This window comes from Cryptotermes secundus, unplaced genomic scaffold (assembly GCF_002891405.2).
Source record: "Cryptotermes secundus unplaced genomic scaffold, Csec_1.0 scaffold579, whole genome shotgun sequence".
NCBI lineage: Eukaryota > Metazoa > Arthropoda > Insecta > Blattodea > Kalotermitidae > Cryptotermes > Cryptotermes secundus.
This window is the reverse complement of record NW_019719366.1, coordinates 1160724-1176213: the sequence shown is the minus strand read 5'-3', so window position 1 is coordinate 1176213 and position 15490 is coordinate 1160724. Positions and strand designations below refer to the sequence as shown.

The window sequence follows — 15490 nt, the reverse complement described above, 5'->3', positions numbered from 1 at the left end:
TTTTTCTCCAGTATCTGACAAACGCAAAAAATTTGATCAGTAGTTGATCTGTTATGTTGAAACCCACACTGATGATCCCCAATAATTTCTTCTATATATGGACTTAATCTTGTGAGAAGGATATTGGTTAAAATTTTGTATGAAGTTGATGAGAGTGATATTCCACGATAATTAACTACAGTCAGTTTTATCACCCTTCTTGTGAACTGGTACATGAATAGACACCTTTCACTGATCAGGGAATTCTTCCCTATTCCAAGTGGAATTAATTAGCTTATGGATCTTGGATCATAATATTTCACCTCCTGCTTGAATCAGTCATTCCAGAATTTGATCACTATCTGGCGATTTATGCCTTTTCAATTTTGCAATAGCACTTTCAACCTCAAAAGGGCTAGGATCAGATACTAATGGCTCAGCTGTATGGATTTCTGTTTGCCTAACATCACTGACCCTATGTACATTCAATAACTGAGAGAAGTAGTTCTTCCTCCTATTCAAAATGTTGTGGGAATCTAAGCAGATCACCATTCTCATCCTTCACTATGTTACTGCTAGGTTGGTAACCCCTCTTAAATTCATTTGCTTGTCTATACAGGTCCCTGATATTCTTGTTTTTACTGTTCATTGCAAGCTCATAAATTTTATCTTTCAGATATTCCCTCTTTTTGTTCCTGAAATGCCTGCTGGTTTCACATCTTATATTTAGATTATCCCCATTTATGTTGCTTGCATCTTATAACCACTGTAATTTGGCTTGTTTCCTTTGGTCTAAATTTTGAGCATCCTTCGTTGAACCATGGCTTATACTTCATCATTTCATAATAACCTAGACTCTCTTTAGCAAAAACTTTGATATTCTCTCTGATAGTTTCCCTAACTCTATTACTATCCACCTCAGTGTCTAGGTTTTCCAAAGCTGCAAACCTATTTGAGATTTCAACACAATACTACTCTTTACCCTCTACCTCATTTGATTTCTTGAGGTTGAACTCTGTGCATTGCTTGTTTACATACTGCCAGTCTCCCTAAGTTTTGCTACCACCAGATAGTGGTCAGTATCACAATCTGCTGCCCTGAACATATGGACATCAGGTATACTTGAATGCCATCTCCTGTCTACCAAAATATGGTTAATTTGTTTGTGCATTTTTCCTGCAGGAGATGTCCAAGTAAATTTAAGAATGTTACAATGTGGGAACATAGTACTTTTGACAGTAAGATTTTTGGATGTGGCAAAGCTTACTACTCTTAACTCCATTATCATTAATAATTTTGTTTAAACACTCATTCCCAATTGTTGGTTTGAAAATGTCTTCCCTACCTACTTTGGCATTGAAATGCAACAAAATTTTCATGCGGTATTTAGGGAATTTATTGTCTACATTTTCTAGTTCTTTGTAGAACCTGTCCTTCAGCTCATGAGTTTTATCTTATGTTTGAATATGAACATTCGGAACAATGATATCACACCAGCAACCTCATAGTGTTATGTATGATATCCTACCACTAACAAACTCTACCCTCTTAACTGCTGATATGAGTCTCTCATGTACAAGAAAAAGAACCTACCTAATTCATGATTTTCATTCCCCTTTCCATAGAAAAATGTATATTTGCCTGCTGGTTTGGTGCCACCTCTGTCCTATCTGACTTCCTGTACTCCCACTAAATGTAACATATTTTGAGATTTCTTCTGTCACTGCCTTCAGCAAACCTGCCCTCTACATGCTTCTCACATTCCATGTATTAAATCTCATATCCATTTTCTTTAGCTTAGGTCATTTATCCAAAGAATCCGTCCAAGTTCGAGGCTTCTCATGATCTTTTGTAACAAGCTTATTTTTTACGGTGAGGGGTTGTTAGCCCCATGCCCAACTCCGAAGCTGGAGTATAGGGGAAAAAATTTGTAAATAATTTGATCTGAACTTAAACCCATGCATGTAGCAACAAAAGTGATAATATTTTTTACATTTCTTCCTAAAATTAACAACTTTTGTATTTACACCAATCCACTGTCCTTATTACTTTCTGAGATGCAGAGTGTGAGGGATGGATACTGTGAGGTGTATGTGTGCGTGTTGATTCCACAGATACAGAAAAACAAACCTGGCAACATTTAATAAGGATCTGTTAACTGAGCTATGTTAATGTCATTGTGCAAATACTACTCACTCTGACATTCCTCTTCGGTTAATGACACAGCTGCTAGGATTATCACTGCAGTGGTGATGTTCAGATAGAAAACAGACAACACACACTTCAATCTACACATTCTCACAATGAAACATGTTCAAGAATATCTGCTGAAGCTAAACCTAGATGCAGTTTTACTGTACAGTATTGTACATCTTGTGCCTTATGATGATGTATTAAATATACCGAATTAAATTTTAGGCTAACCAAGGAAAGAATCTGCTGTAACATGAAGTTTTTACACAACAAATAAGAATCATTGACTTTGAATAATGACATTCTTCTAACAGTATTTAAAAATTCAATTCCTACCTCACAGGAAGCACACTGCACTTCCAATATAAACATCAATTGGTGAATGATGTTTAGAGAAATAATCTGTGTTTATTCTGAGATTCATATGAAAGATATATACACGCTGTGGGCAAAGTGGAATTTTTCTTTATGTTAAAGCAGGTGGTAGGAATAGTAACCAATGTGGTTTAAAGGAATAAAACAAGTTAAACAATCTTGACTCTAGTTTGGGTGTTTAACTCAAACTACATTAACTTTGTTGTACAAGGTAATATGTGGTTTCCCTTGCATGCTTTTTGCCTTGCTGCTGTAAAGGACACATTCTGCTCGGGTGTGAATATTTCTCCATTCAACTGCCCACACAATTTTCACTGTCCCATGAAGATTGTACGTTAACAATGAACATTCAGCATTGCGACAGTACACAGAATGCATTCAGATTTCATTCTTAGGGGGGGATGATGATGATGATGATGATGATGATGAAGAAGGTCAGAGACTAGGAAACTACCATTTATTTCTAGGATTCATGGATCTGCAATGCTGTTGATATTAATTTTGGCCTTGGTAATTGAATTTGGTTAAAATTAAATGCACTTCTTATGTAATGAAAATCAGTCAGAATTCAGATGAGAGTTTGAAGACCATTCCTCTTCACCCATTTCCAAAAATATGGATTAAGTATAAACATGGTTATGTAATTACTCTACCACAACAAGGAAATGAGATAAAATTAATCACATCTTTTATATTATCTGTCTGTTAGTTTGAATTAATTGGGAATAAATACTGTGCACCAAATTCCAGTGCTTATTAGGTCTAAGTAAACTTCTTTCAAATTTGGATAAGAAGAAAGAATATCAAGGAAATGAATTTTGAAGGTTGTGAGGAAACGTTTTCAGTCCCAAAGATGGAGGCAGTCTGTTCCCCTGAAATGTCAATGAACTTCTGTCAGACTACATGGTCTCACACCCTAAAAGTTAGTACTCAACATATTCAGTTTACCCTTCATAAGTTAGTACAACACAAGGTAGCAGGCAACTTTCATGACATATTTTATCAACCATACAACACAAAACTTATCCATTTAGAAATTATTATGTCAGGGCAAATATTTCAGTTTTCTCAGAAGAAAGCCATTTTCCTGTAAAGTGTGCTCTGTTTGCACATCTTTTGTCAATGTTCTGGAGCTTAGTAACAAAGGAAACGAACACTGCTGCTAGCTTTACACATATCTTTATTGTCATTGCAACACCTGAAGTATACTGAAGTCTTGTATGATTATTTTAGGTTGCAGTTTGCAGGAAAGACTGGAGGTCCTTACTGCAAAATGTAAATCACATTATTTTAAGGCTAAGTCCAGACGAGCATTACAATCTGCATAGTTGTGATAATGACAGGTGTGATTTGCATGCACTTAGAGGTCATATATATATATATATATGTATATATTTTTACATTTATACAGGGATAGTAATCTCTGCCACAAAAGTGCTGGACTGGACGAAGCAGACAAAAAAAATTGTAATACTTATTCTGTAATTTCAAAATTATGAGACCATCATTCCCTTAAAATATATCTATTCCTTCTTAAAATGCATGCTACTTCACCTTGATATTCAACCTAAAGACCGTTTTCACTTCTCTCGAGCTCTCTATGTGGTCTTGCTGCTAGAAGATTTTATTGGAGTATGTACTGCATAATACAATTTGAGTAAATTGAAGATTCTTCACTAGGCAATCATGTGATTTAATGCATAAGGTGATATACATATTTGGTATTTACAAGACTCACCTCTGCTATCACCAGATGGTTTCACAGTAGGAAGTAAATAGAAGCATATGCATAATGTCAAGCCATTTCATTTTTATAACCTGAATTTAATGGCAAGTAAGAATAAGTCCATGCTTGTTCCTTGCACTGTGTTATCATCCACATATCCTGTTATTGTTTATATTTTTTATAGATTTAGTAAAGATGCATCTAGAAGATCAATCTAATATTCATGACCACAAGCATCAAATAGATGTGTAATGTACATGGGTGTCAGAAGCTGGGGGAAGTAAGTCAGGCTTCTGAAATTATGACTGCCTGGCTAAATTGACCAAATCTTCAGAAGACAAGGGGCTAATTAAGTTACACATGAATATATAAGGTGGGACAAGTATGAAATGTCACATGGAGGATGTGGGAATGAAAATAGATGTGTCAACAAGTTTCCATATCTAAATGAATAATTTGTTTGTCATCTCTCTTTAATTCTATTGCTGCAATAATGTTAGAAGGATAGATCACAAAATTTTGCATTAATTGAAGCTCTTAAGTCCAGTATTCTAATTAGTAGCATGTTTCCAGGGACTTCGCTTTCTTTGTCTGAAAAAGAAGCTAGTTTTTTTCTTCACAACTGTACAAGCAGGGCACTAAAATTTTTACATGAAGTGAAGTGAAAGAAGAATACCTAATAAGCACATGTTTAATGAGCCATCCAATGCATTTTCACATGTGTATTATTCATACAGAGGCTCTTTCAGCCAATGATGAAGTGTGGAGTACATTTTTCCCTTCCTTTGTTTCCAATGAAGAAGAAACCTAACAACATAAAATATCATATTAAAGAGTGTCTTGGGACTTCTTTGTTTAGCAGTAGACTTTTTTTCCCTATTGGTTTGCTTTTACACTCTCAGTGTATGGAATGTATGTTGTCGAATGGTACAGTGAATTGTGAAGGATTTGGAAGGAGGAACCACTCATGTCTGGACTTAGATGCTATCCCTACACTTGCTTGGAGGAACCCTGGAAAATTGGGGGGGGACTCATTCAGAATAGCTAGTGTCCCAGAAGGAGTCAGACCAAGCACCTCCTGAATACAAATCTAGAGCATTACTTGTAGATCATAATGTCCGGTCAATAGGAATTGCACAATCCCATTCATATTCATGACAGTTAATTCATAGCAAATCATTTCTAGCACAAAATGTGGTAACAGACACAGAATATTGAGCTCAACATTGGTAATATTAAAAACTGCTTTTGAACAAGGCATTGATACATTTCACACCCCACAATATAGTCTGTAATATTATTATCCTTGATATAGGGTTTTCTGTCATATTTATGTAAACTTTTCTTTTTTTGACCATCTGAGCTACATTCTGACCCACATGATTTGACTGCATATACTAGATTGGTTGTATAAATTAAAAATATGTACAAGTAATATTCTCCGTTCCCTACTCAATGAATCTTCCTTGGGTTCAATTATTTTTTAACCTTTGTTGTTAAATATTTTAAAATTAAAAAGCCATAGAGTCATAACTACACAGAACATCTAATAAAATGTGTTTTTAATTACTAGCAGTAAAATTATATACATGACATGGTGTTCATTAATGATAAACTGGGAAATATCATAGGCTATTTTAAGGGACTATGCAAACATTTTTCTATGCAAACTGAGGAACACATGGAAGACAGCATAGCCAATCTCTGAGTTGAAATTCATACCTGAGACATGTCAATTACATTTCAACAATTGGTCCAGTACATTAAATTGCAGCAGTAGAAACCAATGGGAATGCATAGCTTAAAAAATATGGAATATTCATTCATATTAGTCCAATATAACACATTATTTTTGGTGAAGTTTCAAGTAGAATTAATGATTTATTTTAAATAGCCTGGCATAAAAATATCATAGAACAAAATTTATTACTTATAATTCTAATTTAAAACATATTTCTTTATTCTGAAATTTGTTGAATACAAGGAGAGATATTTTATTACTCTTTGCACTGTTCTGTTGGATGACTGGCCTTGCAAAACACCTGTGATACATGAACATCACTACCAGTAAGGTATAAAAAATTGCAAGTTGGGAAAGTGTAATTGCACTTCTCCACTTAAACTCTTTAATTAATTTTGATCTAGTAAAACACAAAGATTGATTTCTCTGTTTTATACAGGACATTTACCTGTTGAAGCCCGACTGAGGAAGATGTTACTAAACACATGAAAATCCGAATAGTCTGCCTGAAGTGAAACTGAATATGTATATGATTGTACATGCAGTATGTCTATATATAGAATCAGCATCCTATTGACAGAAATATATTTCAATTGTTAAGTACAACCTTTGTCAGCACAGCATAGAGCATCCTCTAGGTTGATGATGAAGGAAACTGACTCCAAATGGGGAAGGAAGTTGCAGAGAAATTTAATATGTGGTTGCAGGTAGATCTAGAGAGGCAGTTCTCCAGCTTGTTTCAGGGAGTTCAAGTGACAGTCTCTCATTATCAAAACGTAGTTAATTACAAAATCATCAGATGAGAATTTTTTAACTAGAATAATATTTTTAAATGGTCGTTAGAGAATATGTGAATGGAATTAACTATTTCAAGATGGTGGTGAGGCATTGGGTTTATTAAGAAAAGAGGTATTTTTTATTGACTGAATAACAAATTGGGTAAGGATGACTGTAACATGTAGTTAGTTGGTTAGTTCATTTATTAGTTTTCTATGTGAAGTGTATCCTGATAATATATTTAGGTGTAAAATTCTTTCAGGGCAAGAACTCTAGTTAATATCACGTTAAATCAGAGTTTACGAAACCAAAGTACACACTCATAAACAAACAGTACTCTGTTCTGAATTTACAAATATGATATGCAACATTAATTTCAACAACAGTTGAAGAAGTACACAGTAAAGCAGTAAAAGTAGGAAACCTCAGAGTAAACTAAATAATTTTGTACACAACACCTAACAAAAATGGCGATGAAGAAGCAAGCTCACAAACAGGCGGGAAAATGTTCAGCATAACAGCAGTACTTACGAGGGAAACATTCCCCAGTTGTATATGAGATAGATGCTAGCAGAACAACTGCAAACAAAACAAAAATACCACATACCAAATTTAAAGGAATGGAAATTTATGGGAGAATATATTGTATGAAATTGAATAGTATAGGCAATTTATAGAATATTGATAAAATCTAGGGATTAAAATGCCAGTAGAAGAATGAATCCATCCTACATGTTGAAACTGTAGGATTCATTAATTCAGTATAAAATTTCAATTATATGTGTACTTGTATATGCAAATGTGGGTGTATTTTATTCACTTAAAGAAATATGATGAGTGAAGGTGCTGTAATACAAAAAAAGGAATCATATTTGTGGGCATCACAAACCAATACAATTCAAAGTCTTAAATCTTATAGGCATTCTTAGGACTCCATGAATGGGAGATTGATCTCTTGAGAGGGCTGTACTTACAGAAAACAAAATAAACACAAAAGAAATGTAGACATCAATGTTATGAGCAGGATTTTAACCCACATTCCGAGTTTTCAGGCAGAAGACCATACATGCTTTTGACCATGCGGAAACACTGGTCAGTGACTTCTGACCAAAATAAATACCTAGATAATCAGTGAAGCGGCCTCCATAGTCTAGAGGTAACGTTCCCACCTCATGACTCGTGGTACGCGGGTTCAAACCCGGCGGAGTTCGTCGAATTTTTAAGGGCGGAAAAATTCAGGGAACAAGTCCTCCGGGAGGGACTTTAAGCCGTGTGTCCCGTGTCGTAGCTTTACGGCACGTAAAAGAACCTCATATCTCCAAAGGTCACTGAGCCAAATTCAAGGACGTTTCCTGCCCAACAATAGTCTCTAACGCCTCTGATAGATGGGGGAAGCATTATAGATACCGCCAAGCCAGTGGAGGCCGAACTCGCTGGCTCGGTCGGGACTGATGGTACACACCAATATCGGTAGGATATAGAGACTGGTAGAATATCATAGAGGGAAGCACAATGGACCAATACTGGTCTCAGTGCATGCGGAAACCCACCCTCTCCAATAACTAACTAACTAGATAAGCAGTGTATGGGTTGATACCTCAGCACTCTTTATCCTTGAGCCTACTTCCTGCTGACCCTTAGTGCTAAACTCTGTTACAACTTTCAGCATCAAGTTTGTTCTTATTAGTCACCAGTATCATTTAGATTTATACAGCATTGTGCAGAAAAAATCATACTCTAAGTTTGAAGATGTAATTTTGAAGGTATTTGCTGTGACATTAAAATTAACAAATAAACAAGAAGAGTATTATCTTGTCTTTTGAAACATGGAACAGTGCATAATAAACAGTTGCATTCAATGTGATGTAGAAATGACTCCACACATAGCATTTTATTTATATGGAACTTAGAACTGTCTAATGAAATATTTAAATCCTTGTATATTACATTTTCTCCATAATATAATGTGTCAGTGTCTTGAATTTTATATACCCTGTACATGTTTATAATAAAAATCCTTTGTCCTTGATGAGTAAATCATTATACTGTGGCCTGTGAATGTACACTGATAAGATATGAATATATGTATTAAAATTATAGTTTTTGTTAATAGTAACATTTATTGTGGCAGTAGCAATTCATAAATCAGGAAGATCGGCTTCTGGAGTTTGAATCATGTTTTGAATATTGTAATGTTTTCAGTATTATGAAGTATGGGATCAGTTTTTCCTAGGGGTATGTATGAAATGCTGAAGTTTTGAATTAAGACTTGGATGTACTGCAATTTGGTACACATCTCTTCAGAATACCTTCATCTGGATTGGATTTATATTCACATGAAATCTGAAATTTCACTGTTTCTCTTTAATCCAGTCCCGAATTAAATCGCTAGTGTGAATTTTAAGATGAATAAATGAGTTTTTTTTTCAACAATTCAGTTAGAATGAAAGAGGTAAATTTGTACCATGCCTAAGTGACCTTCCATGACAGTGTGCACAGTGAGCAGAATCAAAATTAAACTCTATGTATTTCCAACTATTTATCTACATTTCATGAATTCGTAATTAATGCTGTGACCGCTCTATCCTTAGGAAAGAGCTATTGGTAGTGATTGGACAAAGTTTCCTGGGTCTGAGAGCTACTTCAAACGTGACAGATACTTTGGCATATTCTGTATTTTGATGTTATTTCCAGTTAGATTGTGATACTTGACTCAGTTGTATTCTTAGATGTAAACTTATAGTATAGTTGTATAGTTTGAGTTGCCTAAATTCTCATGTGGACAGAACAGAGATGACTGCTTGGAACACATGTGGTTTGAACTTGGAGAAAGAAATTTTAATATTTGGTTAATAATATCTAGTGGTGACTCAGCACGCTGTTTCTGCTTTTACTCTTGGTCTCACTGGTGGTCAGTAGAATCATAAACCTTACAAGAAAATTCCAAGGTAGAAAGAAACAATATTCAACTGAAGAAAAGTTCAGTCTTCTCATTTAGAAAAAAAGGATTAATTTACTCTTGCAAAAGTCATACTTTTACAGCTGAGAAAGTTTCATTAAAGAATCAAGCTAAATTTGAAGTGATAATTGGAAGCTTTAAAAGTAATGTCTACTTAGTGAATGAGATGTAAATTCTCCAGAAGTTTTCAACTCTCTCCTAATATTATTGCAAAATAACTTCTTGTATAGAACCTAGCCCAACTTCTTAAAAACTTCTCTCTCAGAAGAGCATCTAAAATTAAAATGGGTAAAAATTAGGATGACATGACCATTTTAACTGCATTGAGTACCTTATTTAAAGTTTCTTGAACTTTATGTTTTAGAAATTAGAAGTAACAAATTAACTGTTAATTAAATAAGAAAGTGCTAACTATCTCTCTCCTTCCCTCACTTACATAGGCATTGTGGATGGTCAATTTGTGCTTATTCACCTTTTATGGAACTAAAAATGCTCACCATCATCATCATCATTATTGCGAATGCTCACCGGTAGACATGTGCTGAGCCACTTTGTCTAATCACAGCTTTAGGAGTTACAAGCCCTAATATCCATTTTATTATTATCCTTCCAGTTATCCATTGGCATACAAAGTGATTTCATTCCATGTGATTTTTTAAGAACAATTTTAGCTTGTGTAATTTATTTGCATTTTGTCAGTTGGGCAATACCACATTCTATGATGCGGGTATCATTGCATAATTTACTCCATTTAATGCTTCAACTTATGACCCCCACACTTACAGATTTTATAAATGAAAACAGAATAAATAATGTGTGGTGTCTCCACCTTATCGTGGTGAGGGGGTTTGAGTATGCCAAGGACCCTGAGAGCTATACCAGCGGTAGCGTAGCTACTGGCAGGGCCTCCCTTGCTGGACAGGTCAAAGGGTAGGCATCAGACGAAGAGAGACACCAAAAACTAATGCCGGAAGCAGCGTCATCAGTAGCGACTTGAAGCACAGAGCAAATGATGCTCGAGATGGTTCAAGTTCGTATAGCAACAGGCGTGACCAGAGTGGTTTGAATGGCTGTTGTACTGCGATGTGGAAAGCAAATGGAAAAACTACCACATTATCACTTTTCCTGGATAGTCTCTTTCCAAAAACAGAAGATCGCATTAAGTGGAGAAACTGTTTTGGAAGAGACTGTGGACCTGTCGTCTGAGAGATTACTGATGATGATGATGATGATGATGATGTCTTTCAATATAGGGACAGATTTATTTTATAATTCTAATGTATGATACACACAGAGATAATTTGGGGATTGTTCATATTGCTGGGGCAGTGAAATGAAAGAATTATGATGTTCTGGACAGATGTTTCGCACTATGATGATTACTCCTTGGATATAAATTTGGCATTGTTCGTGCGTGATTTCACACATTTCACATCAGTGCCATAGTGCTTGGGAGAACTTAAGTTTCGTGAACACCTTTGTAGTATTTGAAGAGTTCTGTCTTCTGGAATACAACGCCATGTAGTCTGTTCAAAATAACCGATATTTCAGAGGAACATGTCCCCTCCATTTTCAGGATCAAAGAATAAGCCAAGCCAGAAAGCAGCATGAAAAAAATAGCAATCAAAGTCTACTTGCTACCTGTTTCATGGTAATTACATAGGGTTGAATTTGGTGCCAGAAGATTCCTTCATATATTGTTACCTGTATACAAAAGTACACAATGTCATACCCCAGAAGACCGCTGTCCTACATTAATAGAACTTACATAATTTTCAAACTATAATTCACTATTGGGATGACCATGTACCACACATGAAAGATGAGCAATATGCCACAAAATTGTAAATTGATGTGTGAAAGGGAAGAAATGACTTAGGAGATCTAAGTACAAACCGAATGATAATGTATTAAAATTGAGGTCAGTGAAATAGTCCAATGATGTGAACTGCATTCATGTAGTTCAGGATAGGGACCTGTGGTGGGTTACTGTGAACACAGTACTTAATCGTCCGCTTCCATTGATTTGCTGAGCAGCTACTCGTTTCTCAAGGACTCTGTTCCGTGGAAATCATCATTCTTTTCCTGAAAGCGCCCTGATGGTACTTTATATTCGGCGCACGACTGCCATATTGATATTATTGATAACTGAATTTAAAAACAGCAAACTGGAGAGGTCTCCAATAACTGTTCATATCGCGTTTTCCGAACGTCTTGCAGTTTACGCCTGCATTTGAATCAGCAGGCAGACAGTCATAGACACAAGCAGCTCTTATGTTCTATGTTCCGTTAAACCATTCAAATGCGACATGTTCGGGATATAGCGAGGCTTTTGGAGAGAATAAAATGCTAGAATGAAGAAACATCGAAATCGAGTGAATGTAATCCCTTCATACTCGGGAGATCTTGGTTTCAAATCTCAACCCGGAAACCGGCTATCCTGACGTGGTTTTCGTGGTACTTCTCAGTCCTTGTGGCCGCATGCTGGGACAGTAGACTTACTTCATATTAGGCCATTACCGATTCCTTCCACGTTATTTCCAATAAACTATTCACTAAACCTCTCATTTGTCCCTATAAAGTCTGAGGTACTGACAGTACCGTCCACTAACCTCATGGAGCAGAGCCCTCGCTGAGAAGCCGCCAGTCCACTAAGAATTTCCCAACATTATATGGAACCCGAAGGTTCATTACCGTGGTCACAAGAGCCATCCACTGGTTCCTATCCTGAGTCAGATCAATCCAGTCCATCCAATCCCATCCCATCTCATTAAGATCTATATTTTTCCACCTACGTCTAGGTCTTCTAGTGATCTGTTTCCTTCTGGCTTTCCCACCATAATCATGTGTGCCTTCCGCGTCTCCCCCATGTGTGCTATATGTGCTGCCCGTCTCGTCTTCCTTGACTCGATCATTCTAATTATATTTTATAAAGAGAACAAATTATAATTGCATGGAAACTGATAAACGCATGAAGGTCTTTATTTTTCCCCCTTGGCACTACAGCCCCAGTGGGCCTAGGCCTACCTCCATGAACTTCTCCGTTCACTTCGGTTTTTCTAGATCTTACACATTCGGTAGGACTCCTTGGTCGGGTGATCAGCTCGTCGCAAGGCCTCTACCTGTACACAAACACAGAAAAACTCACACACACAGAGTAAACATCCGTGCCGTGAGTGGGATTCGAACCCACGATCCCGGTTTCCAAGCGAGCAAAGACAGTACATGCCCACGAAGGTCTTACAAGAGCGAAATTACGTGACTTGTGTTCGGACGTTCCAATCTCGACTGGAGCACCGCGTATCCCGGTCTCTTAGGACTGAATGCCGGAATACCAGCTTTCAGTAGGCCACGACAAATTCTTCCCCTCTGCCTATTCTGCACTTTGTATAATTAATTCGTCAGTTGCAAATGATGAGCCGGGATGCCAACTAATCAATATTACAATTACGCTCTGGGCTTGGCGATCAAGGAATCTGTTCAAACCCTTTCAATTCTTCGTAGCTTCCATGCCGGCTCTGGGGCCCACCAATCTCCTATGCTATTGTTAACGTTTTTCTTTTCCGAAGATGATTCGGCCGCGGTGTGAATCTAGCCGCTCGCCTCCATCTAGTAAAAAAAAAGTAAAGTTATCCCTGTAACAGGCCGTGAAAGCCCTTAGGGTTGTGAGACGTTGAGGCTCCCACATTATCTAGACAATCGGCTCAAAGATGGCGGTAAGGTTGTCAGCCCTACGCGCCGGCCGCCCTTTACTCCGAAGAATATTCCAAGAAGATTGCAGGTACTCATTTCTGTTAGAGGCTAATCGACCCGAGGGCCATAGTGCGGCCGGAAGGATTAGGTCAATTGAAAAAAACCCAATAACTTCATCAGGACTTGAACCAGAGACCTTCTGACTTGTAGCATAATGCCTCAACCAACTACGCTACCTCGTGCCCCCACCTCCATCTTTTTTTTTTTTTCCTAGGTACTACAGCCCCAGTGGGCCTAGGCCTACCTCCAGGAACTCTGTTCACTTCGGTTTTTCTAGATCTTACACATTCGGTAGGACTCCTTGGGCGAGTGATCAGCTCGTCGCAAGGCCTCTACCTGTAGACAAACACAGAAAAACGCACACAAACATCCATGCCCTGAGTGGGATTCGAACCCACGATCCCGGCTTCCGAGCGAGCGAAGACAGTGCATGCCTTAGACCGCTCGGCTACCGTGACCGGCTTCACCTCCATCTAGTGTCAAGGTTATATATATATATATAGAGCTATACCTCCACTTCCCCGTACTTCTTCACGGCGTGGTGCTTAATTAAACACAGAAGATGATACAGAGTTGCTAATAATCAACAAACGAACCAACCGATAATGAAGTAACCTGTGAAAGGATTTCTTGGCTATGCCAATGGTAATGTACATGAGATGGAGCTTTGAATTGGTTCGGACATAATGAGTAACCAACACAAATACGTAGTTATGAAACGCGGTATTAAAATCATGAGCTGTGTTAAGAAACGTGGTGATCAATATTGCTGTTGATTTTCGGCTGAGCACCAAATTTCCAGGTTTCTGTTTTTTACATATCCCTGGTACTATCCCGAAGTTTCACTTCGGGACTTCAGCCAAGACAGGCAAGTGTTCTTGTAGGTTTTTAAAATATATAGCCCTCAAATCCCTATCGACGAACTACAGTCTACATCATATCGAATATTTCATAGACTACTGAAATATGGCCAAAGCCTAAATAGACCTATCATGTTATGCCTTAATGAAGTATATTTGGTTGTTGTATAACAGTAAAGTAACCACGAATAATGTTCATTTACAGTATTTCGGTTGCTTTACCGAATTCAGTATCGGTAAATGTGCCAAGTTTCCCGAAACTCGGTTTAACTTTCAAATTAAGTTTTTAAATACTGTTTACGAAAAAGGGGTTAAGATTCCTAAACTGTATTTCTGGACTCGGAATATAGATGGGCTCTTTACAGTGTCGTGGTATTTGCTTTACTATCCACTTATTATATAGTGTGGGCCGCGCCATAGCTCAAGCGGTTAGTCGCTGGCTTCCCACCGGGCCCGGGTTTGATCCCGGGTCTGGTCAAGTGGGATTTGTGGTGGACATAGTGGCGCTGGCGCAGGTTTTCTCCGACTACTTCGGTTTCCCCTGCTAATCTTCATTCCACCAATTGCTCCACAATCACCCTCACCTATTATCTGGGGCTGGTACAATAGGCCAGAAGTGGCCGCAGAATAAGGGACTTAGTCCCACCCCACTAGCAATAAAAAAAATATTATATAGTGTAGCCTTATTAATGAGTTTCGTTTGACTCTGACAGTACGTAGTAAATTGAAAGGTAATTGCCTGTTTTTTGAAAATGAAATGCAGAATCTTGGATGAAAGAAGTTTTTTTAAGAATGTTCTTCATCAGATATTTGCCCTGTAGACAGTTAAAAGTAGAATCAGATGTGGCTCGACTACCTAAATACAACTATTTTTATACTCCTAAGTCTTTTATTCTCTCGTTCAATTTGGATCACAAGAATAGTCTCTGAAACAGTCAGAATGACCCAACTAACGGACATACATTGTAGGATAATGAGCAGTCTGTTTTATTTTCTCCGAGTAAAGTTTTGCTGTTAATGTCAATTTCAACTTGCTTCGAAATGAATGACAATGCACCAACACCTGGTAGCGTTTCGTGCTGGTTGGTCAGCTGTTTTGATGTTTGTGAGATTTTTAAGTTCTCACG

At 37.3% G+C, this 15490-nt stretch overlaps 1 protein-coding gene across 1 annotated transcript in view; it reads right to left on the bottom strand.

Annotated features, from left to right (window-relative positions):
* Nucleotides 1–15490, bottom strand: part of LOC111865052 — a 39064-nt gene that overhangs the window by 4461 nt on the left and 19113 nt on the right. Inside the window, 2 exon segments of the mRNA XM_033751709.1 lie at nt 2176–2220; nt 7323–7370. Of these exon segments, the coding sequence (XP_033607600.1) occupies nt 2176–2220; nt 7323–7370 (93 nt within the window).